The sequence below is a fragment of the Micromesistius poutassou genome (assembly GCF_964030765.1).
Source record: "Micromesistius poutassou genome assembly, chromosome: 17".
NCBI classification, from domain to species: domain Eukaryota; kingdom Metazoa; phylum Chordata; class Actinopteri; order Gadiformes; family Gadidae; genus Micromesistius; species Micromesistius poutassou.
Genome location: NC_140287.1, coordinates 3,365,507 through 3,377,554, shown reverse-complemented (window position 1 = coordinate 3,377,554; position 12,048 = coordinate 3,365,507). Strand labels below are relative to the sequence as shown.

At 49.0% G+C, this 12,048-nt stretch overlaps 1 protein-coding gene across 3 annotated transcripts in view; it reads left to right on the top strand.

Annotated features, from left to right (window-relative positions):
- The window catches only part of ralgapa1 (Ral GTPase activating protein catalytic subunit alpha 1), a 59,738-nt gene that overhangs the window by 19,048 nt on the left and 28,642 nt on the right, over positions 1–12,048 (top strand). For all 3 annotated transcript variants that reach the window (XM_084482488.1, XM_084482490.1, XM_084482489.1), the window contains 15 exons: positions 516–625; positions 1,216–1,450; positions 1,555–1,767; positions 1,922–2,092; positions 2,655–2,836; positions 3,005–3,103; positions 4,670–4,825; positions 5,094–5,222; positions 5,916–6,041; positions 7,173–7,231; positions 7,340–7,448; positions 9,429–9,539; positions 9,648–9,716; positions 10,207–10,344; positions 10,719–10,902. In XM_084482488.1, coding sequence (XP_084338614.1) covers positions 516–625; positions 1,216–1,450; positions 1,555–1,767; positions 1,922–2,092; positions 2,655–2,836; positions 3,005–3,103; positions 4,670–4,825; positions 5,094–5,222; positions 5,916–6,041; positions 7,173–7,231; positions 7,340–7,448; positions 9,429–9,539; positions 9,648–9,716; positions 10,207–10,344; positions 10,719–10,902 — 2,091 coding nt within the window. The remainder of the gene's footprint in view (positions 1–515; positions 626–1,215; positions 1,451–1,554; positions 1,768–1,921; positions 2,093–2,654; positions 2,837–3,004; positions 3,104–4,669; positions 4,826–5,093; positions 5,223–5,915; positions 6,042–7,172; positions 7,232–7,339; positions 7,449–9,428; positions 9,540–9,647; positions 9,717–10,206; positions 10,345–10,718; positions 10,903–12,048) is intronic.

Here is a 12,048-nt window from a genome sequence, read left to right as displayed (position 1 = left end):
GGTGACGCGGACACGGTGTTGTTGTCACTGAGGTATATAATTATCTTAATTGTAAACGCGGCCTTGTTTCTTGGTAAAGAGTGGTGCAGCACAGAACAGGCTGAATAGGGCTAATGGGGTAAGTCGATGTATTTGGATTCAAAAGCATCGCTCAATCAGCTCCTGAGTAGCTTCCTGCGCGTCTTTGGATCAGTAACTTTCTTTCGGTCTGTGGGTGTCATGTTGACGTGTGTATACTATATATACAAATACACATAAAACCCACAAGATGTTCAGATGGACTGTATGGTCATTGTTTAATAGGGTGCTTATTTTTCTCATAAACTGTGTCTTGTCTTCCATTTGTGTATCCGTGTTGTGACATTTCAGCTGATTCTAAACTTGTGTCACGGTTTCCCTGCAAAACAGTTCATTCAATTCCTCTGAATGGGTTTCTACATAGACGACGCGTATCTTTCCCACCACCACCCTTTTAATGATTAAATATATATGTGTGTGTGTGTGTGTGTGTGTAGCCAATAAGGAGGAGGTGGTCCAGAAGGCACGCCCTGTCTCCAGCGACGTTGGCGGCGCCAACCCCAACTTCTCGGACCTGATGGACGAGTTCATCCAGGAGAGACTGAAGGTGAGGCTCCGCGGCAGCAGGGGCCCAGTGGAGAGGCCGGGGTGTGGGGACAGCGGGCCGCAGCAACAGGCTCTGGTCGAGGTCAATGCCATCGCTGGTTGTCTCAGTGTTATTGGGATCGCGTACAATTAGGATGAATAGGTTTTTTTTAAACGTATTTCACGTTGTGATACTACTGTAATGTTGTGATATTTACTTGTGTATATTTATTCTATTTAATTCAAACAAAATGGCAAAATAAATTAAGATTGGACGCTGTGCATTTTAAAATATGAAAGTATGTCATACTTTCCTTTTTTTCCTTTCTGTGTTTTACAATTATGCATATTGTGCTTACTGTAATGTTTAATGCTTTATTTACACACACACGCACACACACACACACACACACACGCACACACACACACACACACACACACACACACACACACACACACACACACACACACACACACACACACACACACACACACACACACACACATAAACACACACACACACACACACACACACACACACATAAACACACACACACACACACACACATAAACACACACACACGTAAACAAACCTCATTGGTTTTTCCTCAGGGTCGCCGTGGCAGCAGCCCGGGCAGCCTGGAGATTCCCAAGGACCTGCCAGAGCTCCTGGACGGCGGTCAGGGTCCCGGGTCGCGGGCCTCAGACGACCCACGGCCCGTCGACGACCCCGGGGTCCCCTCGGAGTGGACCTCGCCCGCCAGCGCCAGCGGCTCTGACGTCGTCAGCTCTGACAGCCAATCGGATTCCTTCAATGCCTTTCAGTACACCAGCTGCAAGTTTGACAGTAAGGAAGAAGTTTGTTTTTTGATGGCTTTCGCTCAGGCTTGAATTCCCCCGAGACAACGACCGTCCCTCGTCAGTCGCTAACCCTGCCTGGTTGTGCTCCAGCCTTCACCTTCAGCACAGACCCGGGCAGCGGCGGCGGCGGAGGGGGGTCGGGGTCTGACGGAGGCGGCGGCGGCGGCGGCGGGCGGGGGAGCTCCCTAGACCAGGACAGCCTCGGCGGGGGCATGGCCTGCGAGGAACAGGAAGTGGCCAGCCTGACCACGCTCCACCTGGACTCGGAGACCAGCAGCCTCAGTCACACGGTCACCGTCACCGGTACACGAGAGCCCTCACGGAGTACACACCCTTCACCTCTGCCTGTGATTCCTCTGCCGTAGGCGGACAAGCTGCACCGGTGTTATGGTTACAAAATACTATTATCATGGCATTTACAAAAGTGTGTGTGTGTGTGTGTGTGTGTGTGTGTCAGGTTCAGAGAGTGCAGAGTCTCCCATGCATTCCCTGGGGGGCTCTCGGTCCCAGACGCCGTCCCCCGCCACGCTGACAGCGGAGCACGCAGAGCGCACACACTCCCACTCGCACACACACCTGCAGCTGGACCAGAAGCTGCACCACGCTGCCCTGCAGACCCCCGACCACGGTAAGACGTCCACGCCACACACACACACACTCACTCACTCACTCACTCACTCACTCACTCACTCACTCACTCACTCACTCACTCACTCACTCACTCACTCACTCACTCACTCACTCGAAGGCTGTATTACATACCACACTCACTCATTCACCGGCTGTATTACAGATACATATATACAAATAGATATTAAATCCATGTCTTTATGTCTAAATCAGTCAATTGCATACGTTAGGCACAATGCAGGAAAGATATGTTTGGGGTGTATGTATTTCGATATTAAACGGTTATGTACTTCTTCTATATATATGCTTCAAGCAGTAGAAGCCTGCAGGGATGCTCTTGGGTCTTCAAACTGGAGTATTTCACATTACCGATGCTCATGTGTATAAGTATTCAAGTGTGCACTTGCGCTTGGGGAATGTGAAATGGGCCCCATTCTTACGTACAACATCCTTGATCTGTTTCATATCGGGAATCCCTTGATGAGGTATTTTCAAGGGCCTGTTTGATCCATTGAGTGGCGGATTGATCGCTTGGTCTATGGACTCTTGTGTTCCTGTAGAAGCGAGTGAGGACTGTAGCGTGATGGCTGGGGGCTCATTGATCGGTTGGCATGCCGACGTCGCTACGGTAATGTGGCGGAGGATGCTGGGTATCCTCGGAGACGTCAACACCATCAAGGACCCAGAGATCCACGCGCAGGTGTTTGACTATCTGTGTGAGCTATGGCAGAACCTGTCCAAGGTGTGTACCCCCCCCCAAACTGCCATACACCGCCTATTGTTTTGTATTTTTTGTCATTTACATTTTTCTTATAGAACAAAATGTATACATCAATTACTTTCTAAGTATTTACTTATGTATTTTATTTTGTTTTCATTTTTTTTGTTGTTTCCCCCCCCCCCCCCCAAGATCCGGGATAATTTGGGCATTTCTCTGGACAACCAATCATCTCCTCCACCTCCTGGTCTGATCCCGCCCCTCAGAATCCTAACACCATGGCTGTTCAAGGTAGGACGAGAGACCTTTTACAGCACTCAGGGTTGAACACAACCCTGCATGCTTACACAGCATACAGGGTTTCCAGGCCCTGACAAAGCCACGGATCACACCTGGTGCGTCCTCCAGCAGGGTGACGGGATATTTCCATACCTAGCGCGACGCCAGACTCTTCGTGATCGCACCTTTTGCCCTGCCAGGCTACCAGTAAAAGTTCAGAAATCGAAATGCCTGCGGCCGCCCATGTACCAAACAACAAGCTGAGGAACCGAGGCCGGCGTCACCTAAAGAGGGCTTAGAATTCTTCCATCTGTTATCTGCGTGTAACAGCTGTAGTTTTGAGAGTCCCTTTGAGGGACGAGGGATCGATCGTCCAACAGTCGCCGTGGGTTACTCTGTCTGGTTTTAATGGTTCCCTTGCCGTCCCAGATTGACCGGGAGAGGGGTAAAATGTCCCGTATCCAATTGTCGGACCCCGAGGGCCATTATGGCTCCAAACCAGAGGCATTTGAGGGAAAATGAAAGGAGACTTAGCAGGGGGTGCTTGAGCAAGGATCAATCGTCGAGTAGAAGCTCGATAAAAAGGTTCCTGAATTAAGCAGCCTACCTATTCCGAGCGGTGATCCATAGATATTCCCAGGGAAAGGGAATATCTTTTTTTTTTTTTCAAGGGTTTTATCCTAAGCATCATAAAAATAAAAAGAAGCAGTCCAAGCAGGCAATCGACATTGCCGTTTTTTACAGTTTAGGCCAACATCGTTGTAAGATCTTTCCGAATGGGAGCATTGTGTATGTTTAGCCCCATGACCCCTCATTCTAAGAACACACAATTGACACAATTGATTGAATTTGTCATTTCAACCACATTGTGTACGTTAGAAATGTTTGTATCCAACAGGCAAGACTAGGCTTTGGCCGTCCCCACTCTGCCCGTTCTGACCGGCCACACCACCGTTAGCCCCTGGCGGGGACAGACAGAACCTGGTTGGGCCAAGTGGGGCTGGTCAAAGCCAGTCTGAGCCACTTGGGAATGGACAAAGTAATCTCCCTGAACAACACGCTTGTATAATTATAAATGTTACATTTTGCTGACCTCTCTTAACTTAAAGGTGACAAAACAGAGAACTTTTTCCCAGCTCGGTCTAATCTTGTTTGTCACAAAGCTGTACGGACAAATTGTCCACATCAGCCATGCTCTCTATGAATTAAATTCTCATAATAACTATTGATAATTTCAATGACCTAAAAAGACTAGGACTTACCATGCTGGATCTGAACACTTCTGTTTAACACTTGATACGACCTTCCACTGTTCTTCATTGATGAATACTCCAATGTCGACACAACAATGAAAAACACTCAAATATTGTAAATAAGTATGGAACCGTGTTTGTGTAACAAACCCAGCTGCTTAGAGTCGGTGGTCCAGTCTCTTATCTATATATATATATTGAACATGTTTTATATTGACATTGATCAATAGTCTATCACGATACCATCATTCATTGTTTTATCGCCCAGGCCTAAAACGGGCCATGTAATTGCGTATGATGCTTTCGTTGCGCGCGTGGCCTCCAGGCGACCATGCTGACGGAGCGCTACAAGCAGGGGAAGCTCCACGCCTACAAGCTGATCTGCAGGATCATGAAGAGGCGCCAGGACGTGTCGCCCAACACAGACTTCCTCACGCACTTCTACAACATCATGCACCACGGCCTGCTGCACCAGGACCAGGTACCGCGCTGCCCCCCCGCTGTCTGTATCTGGGATCCTATCCAGTCCTTCCGTCTGAAACGTTGTTGGGTCGATGCCCCGGGACTGACTAGTTATCAATTTCACGAGAGGGATTGAAGATGTTTTAGTGTAAGTTTGATTCAGACTTAAGTAGTGGATGCTGTGTATTGGGATTTTCTTAAACTGGTGCCATTTCTAAGCCTGGATACACACTATAACCACAATATTGTAAAACGTGTGTGTGTGTGTGTGCCCCCCCCCCCCTCAGGACATAGTGAACACCATCATCAAGCACTGCAGCCCCCGGTTCTTCAGCATCGGCCTCCCCGGAGCCACCATGCTCATCCTGGACTTCATCATCGCCGCCGCTCGCGTCACCGCCTGCTCCTCGCTCAACGTAGGAACCACACGCAGCCCTACAGTCACGTAACCAGTTCACACACACACACACACACACTCAAGCCACACGGAACGCACGCGGCATTCGAGCCAACCGTCGGTAGCGACCTCCTTGCACGACTGGACTCCACCCACACACACAGCGCAAACAGAACAAAAGGAACAAAAGAACAATTACAGCGGGAAAAACCGCAACCCTTTCCAGTAAGAATACAGCTCTTTTATACCCATTTTCCACCAAAATGAGCGTATATATGCAGAGATCTAAAACGCAGGAACACCCATAAAAAAAAAAGGGAATTTACTCCTTTTTCCATTGACGAGACAAGTCTTTTCGAATTGTCACAAATTGTTTTCGAATGTCACGTAAATGCCCTAAACTGGGTTGGTAAACATGAGTAAGCAGCATGGAGACCAGGGAAAAGGTCCAAATGGCCTCAGAGAAACGCTGTTGCATGTTGTTCCTCTCTATTTACGTGCTAATGTCCGGAATTTCCACCTGAATGTCAGCCGGTGTGTTCTTCGTTCAGGGGGTAAAGCGTCTTGAGTGTGTTAGTGTTGGAGTGTTCTTCGTTCAGGGGGTAAAGGGTTTTGAGTGTGTTAGTGTTGTGAGTGTTCTTCGTTCAGGGGGTAAAGCGTCTTGAGTGTGTTAGTGTTGTGAGTGTGACGGCTCCCTTGTGCCCGTCCACAGGCCCCCAGGGTGGAGGCGCAGGTCCTGCTGGGCTCCCTGGTGTGTCTGCCCAACCTGTACGAGGAGCTGCCCGCCCTGCACCCCACCACGGCCGACCTGGTGCTCACCAAGTTCACCGACGTCAAGGTGACCCGCCCGGCATGCGCCCGGCTGGAAATATGCATGCACAACACTCGGGACCATTATCATTATCTGATGTTTGGGGGCTGGGATTCAGAGCACTGCGGATGAATGCACAGGCCGCTGAAGACCGGAGAGGGAGCGCTCAACATCAAAGTGCAGTAATGGAGACACATTTTCCGGCGGAGAAAGGAATAGCTCAGCGAGGATGAATGGGTTGCTGCGCACCGTGTCCTGCTAGCCTTGTCGCTCAGCGCCCTCTCACGAAGGTGCCCTCGTGTTGGCACACGACACACGTGGATCTTGAAGCTCTGTTCGTGTTGTTATCCTTTGCGCAGGGGCTCTTTTGAAAAGAGTAGATCCAAACAAAAGAATAAAATAGTCAATGCAACGCTTCCTCCAGAGAAACGATTGTGCGTGTCTGAACTAGACGACGTTGACGGTCTCGCCAGGCTAATTTCTTTTTAAAAGCACAAAGCACATGGGGGGACGGACACGAAATAACGTTTTGAAGATTTTGTGTCGACGGGCACACTATGCAGCGCGAGCAAAGAAACACAGCCCCGCTTGATTGACGCTCCATTAAAGTGACTGGTGATCAGGTTTCTTTTTCTGGAGTCGTGCTACAAATATGAGGAGAAATCTGTGCTCTGTGTGCTTTGGGCCTAACACAATCTTTACCTGGCAGCCGTAACCCTGTCACACGCCTCCCATGTTGGGAAGGGGGGGCGCCGCGTAAACACTGCGCTCCGTGGGGCCGCTCCGCCCCGCGGGGGGGCCCCGCGGGGGGGCCCCGTCGGCGGCTGGTTCAGGTTAATGGCTCATTAGCTATTCGGCTAACGCCGCGCGCTAATGCGGCGGCGTGGCTGTTATTGGCGTGTTTCCGTGTAAACAGCTAATGCCATGTGTCCCGGCGTCCAAGACCGGTGCGCGCGGCTTTAAATATTTTATTTCATCCCTTGCCAAACTGAAATCTGGTTTTGAATCGCTAAGCTTTCATTAATACTGATTGACTGGTTAATGGAGTTTGTGTTGTGAATTGGATACTTTTTCTTTTTTTTTGCATCTGGCCTGCATGTTGCCCGCACTAATAGCTGGAGTTGAAATTAGTTTTTTTTTTTGTGGCCTCACTCTCAGGAGCACATCATCAAACACATCTTGACCTCCGCCAAAGACGAGCCCTCCGCTCCTGCAAGGTAAGTGTGTGTCTGTGTGTGTGTGTGTCCTATCTTTGTGTGTCCCTCTCTCATTGTATCTCTCATTGTAATGTATGTGTGTGTGTGTGTGTGTGTGTGTGTGTGCAGGTGTGTGGCGCTGTGCAGTCTGGGAGTCTGGCTGTGTGAGGAGCTGGTCCGGGGCACCCAGCACCCACAGATCAAGGAGGCCCTCAACGTCCTGTGTGTCACTCTGAAGGTCAGCCGCGTAGCTCCTGACACCTCACTGTTCTTGCTCCATTTCACTCTGGAACGGGAGTCCAACGAGACTGCACCAGCATCCGTCCTAACCCTAACCTAATTGTTATGAATGTTCAGAATTTTATGGATTGTATTTTTGCTAGAAAAAGTTACATTACTTTCTTTTGCTATCCTGGTAGTCACAATACTTCCTGTAGCAATGCACACTAATGCTTTGCGATTCCATGTGACTAGTAGTCTACTCAGGGTAGCTTTGCCCCCCCTTGTGGAGTTCTGAAATCATCCATTTCATCTAAGCGGCCCTGGTGTTGAACCATGGGAGCGTGGCCATAGACGGCCCGGCCCGTTACTATTGAGGCTTTGAAGATGCTACAATTTGTTGAGCTGTTTCACTGTAAACCAGTGCTAAACCAGTGTTCCCTTTTGACGGAAGAGGCAGGGGACTGAGGGTGGTAGGGATGCAGGGAGGGAGCTGAACACACTGATACAACCCGGAGCGGACGCTTGGGTAGAATCCAGTAGGAACATCGGTTGGAAAGCACAGAAACGTTGTTCAGGGGAGAATCAATGGCCCCCGTAGCAGCAGGCAGGTTCTGGCATTTCAGATTTCACAATTAAAGTCCTCCAACAGCCGTGCAATAAATTTATAATAAATACAAATTTAGGCCAGAATACCCATGGCGTGGCGATGGGAGCCAAGTGTGGCCGGACTAAAACAGGCCTGGCTGATTATTGCCGGTAGGATTTGTCGCAGTGTGAATGGCCGCAGAGCGTTGTACTGTGTATCACAGACCATTAGACTTGGAGGCCTGAGCGGTGGAGTAATGCATTCCAAGATTTACTCTGTCATCTGTGGCCAAATGGCCCCGTCACTCTTTCATCTTCATTTTTTTTGCGTCCAACACACACACACACACACAGATGCGCACATATACACACACGCACCTTGTCCACCTTGGACTCACTTGGTACTGCATCGGCAGCCAGTGGCCTGGTAAGATACCACTGTGCCACAGATGCACACACATACACATACACAAACACACACCAAAACACAGTGTTTCCTGGGAGGGGGCCCTGGACTGTCAATATGTTTGGTACCTCTTCAGATAGAAGACTAATCCAAAGGGGAATGCTGCAAGCTGTCACAAAGACATGGACACACACACACACACATATGCTTGTCCACTTTGGAATATCTTGCCGTCATACCAACAGCCAGATGCCTCCGCCATGATGCACACTAGCATACAACACACACGCAGAATTATGTGCATTATTAACACACCCTAACAGCTTTTGTTCATAGTTCCCAGTTCGGCTCGCCTCCTATTCTCCCTGGCTGTGTGTGTGTGTGTGTGTGTGTGTGTGTGTGTGTGTGTGCGTGTGCGCGTGCGCAGCCCGGCGGCCTGTTAGCATTGTGATATCACATCCTAACACATCTCTTCCCTCCAACCGAAGCATCACAAACAAGGAGCGCTGAATAGGCTAACACAGAAAGCAGTGGCATGGCTTATCTTTCTTCTCTTTTCCTTCATTCCATTTTCATATTATCTTCCCTTTTTCTGTCTTTGGTTCCCTGCTGTTCCTTATTTCTTCCTCCATCCAGTTGTCCATTTTTTTTATTATATATTTAATATGGACGTTCACTTACTCTTAAGTCAACGTCTTTTTTCAAGGCAGCGGTGTGTGGTTGGGTGCGAGTGTGGGAGACTGTAGCTCGGTGTGTGTGTGTGTGTGTGTGTGTGTGTCCCAGTGTATTGTGGAGGCACAATGACTCTGACACTGATAATTGGTTGCTTGTTCCACGGATGATCCAGGAAATGAGCCTTGCTCGCACACGTAATTGCAAATTGCCACCAATAATGGCATCAGCTGAATGCCTTTAAAATGTCAATGTGATGTCAGTGTGTGTATTTTGCATGCCTCTGAGATGTGTTTTTTTTCATGTGTGTGTGTGTTTGTGTGTGTCTTCCAGTACCCTAACAAGAGTGTAGCGTTGGTCGCATCTGATGTCCTTCACCTGCTCATCAACTACGCAGATCACCTGCAGAAATTCCCACCGGACACCCCCAAGAAGATTGTTGAGGTGTGTGTGTGTGTGTGTGTGTGTGTGTAACATGTATGTATTCTGATGTGTTCAGCACTGCTTTTGAAGCTGTGCCTTTTTGTTTAAAATGTATGTATTGTCTTTCAGATTTTGATTGCCACAATCACATGCCTGCTGCCTTCTACAGAGTCCTCCCCTCATGAACTGGACAAGAGGGTAACACCCACGCACGGATATATATTTATATATATCCACACACTACTGTTCAAAAGTTTGGGGTCACCCAAACTATTTCATGTTTTCCATGGAAACTCACACTTGTATCCAAGTTTTCAGCTGTGCTAACATAATCGCACAAGGGTAATGACGGTTCTAATCATCAATTATCCTTTAACACAATGAGCTAAACAATGAACCATTAGAACACAGGAGTGATGGTTGCTGGATATGGGCCTCTGTGCATCTATGTATTCCATTAAAAACCTGCCGTTTCCAGCTAGAATAGTCATTTACCGCATTAACAATGTCTAGACTCTATTTCTGACTGTATTGTCTTTATTGAAAAAACCTGTGCTTGTCTTAAAAAAAAAAAGGACATTTCTAAGTGAACCCCAATTTTGAAACGGTAGTGTGTAAACTTTTTCTTGCTGAAATAATATCTTTGGTGCATGTCTGACTGTGTGTGTGTGTGTGTGTGTGTGTGTAGCTGGTGGTGTCCTTGCTGCTGTGTCTGTTGGACTGGGTCATGGCCCTGCCGCCCAAGACCCTGCTGCGGCCCGTTCAGTCGCGCAGCCCCCCGGACAAGGACCAGCCCACCAAGACCCTGCTCAGCTGCATTTACAAGGTACGGCACACATGCACACACACGCACACACACACACATGCCCGCACAGACAACCTCATGGCATGTTCACGTGGCAGTGTCTACGTTTCTTGTAAAGCAATCACCATTGACAAGCAACTGGACATCTGGAACGGTCCGTGCGGCTGTATTAGGAACAATGGGGGGTCCACAATACAATGGGGATTGCTGCAGCTGAAGCACAATGGATAAGGTGCAGCCGTTGGCCGCGTGTGTTGACAGTAACAACAAGATCCATTCATCAATAACATGTCTGCACTCTCTGTCTCCCCTGGTCTTTCGCACACACATGCACACATGCACACGCACACGCGCACACGCGCACACACGCACACACACGTGTCGCGTCGTTCCAGGTGCTGCACGGCTGTGTGTACGGCGCCCAGTCGTTCAGCAGCGCCAAGTACTTCCCCCTGCAGCTGTCGGACCTGTCCAGCTCAGAGTACGACCCCTTCCTGCCCCTGGAGAGCCTGCGGGAGCCGGAGCCGCTCCACAGCCCCGACTCGGAGCGCTCCAGCAAGCTGCAGCCCGTCACAGAAGGTCAGAGGGGTGCACCACGGCGCCCACACCCAACACTGGCCTCCGTCCCAGTCCGCACGGCCCTCCGGCTACTGGGGAGGGGGTTGGCTATGACCCTCCTCCATGTTTTAGTTTGTGTTTTTTAATTTGTGCATCTAAATAAAGGTGTGTGTGTGTGTGTGTGTGTGTGTGTGTGTGTGTGTGTGTGTGTGTGTGTGTGTGTGTGTGTGTGTGTGTGTGTGTGTGTGTGTGTGTGTGTGTGTGTGTGTGTGTGTGTGTGTGTGTGTGTGTGCGTGCGTGCGTGCGTGCAATGACTACATTCACTTGTTCACAGATGCAACACCGTAGGACAAACACCAGTGTGGCTCATAACGTTAATTGTGCGTCTGCTTCTTCGATGTACCAGGGCGCGTTTGGGAGACTAAACTAGTGAAGATAACTCCACTACTTGTGCACGGGTACATAAAAGGAGCCGAGCCCATGAGTACACCTTTGTTTGTCATACGATGACACATCTGTGAGAAGGTCTATGTCTGTCTATGTGTATGTATGTTCTGATTTATTTATTAATGCATTACAGCTCATGGTTTCAAAGAAATACATTGCTCTTGGTCAATATCTGGATACTCAGAAACGACCTTCAGTGTTGAGAAGCGTCTTGCATTTCTCAGAAGCGCTGAATAATTACGATGACAACAATAGACACATGTATGCGCTTTCTGTTATTGACCCAGTTGGGATCCAATAATCCAAAGTGTTCGAGCTATACGCTTCAGTGTGGATTTAAAGTGTGCGCAAATGTGTGTTATCTTGGCACTCAGACATCGAATGAATGGACGGCCGGAGGACCCCACGGCATCTCTCTTTCCCTTTTTCTCTCTCTCTCTGTCTCTAGGCCTTTTCACACATGGTTCCCGGTAAATGACTGGGATAACATTGCAGGCACCATTAGTGCTTTACGCTATTCACACATGCAGCTCGATCAGGAACATTTGCGTCTTGCCGCGGTTTACACATGGTATAGCAACGCCGGGCAAAGAGACAGTCCAGCAGAGTGCAGCAATGCAACACTGAGAGGAGATCCCTTACTCCGGAACCTGTCCCGTCTTCAGGAATTATTCAAAAAAGGGAGCTTGTTTGCAAACGAAGGAAGCTGCATTGCTGCCG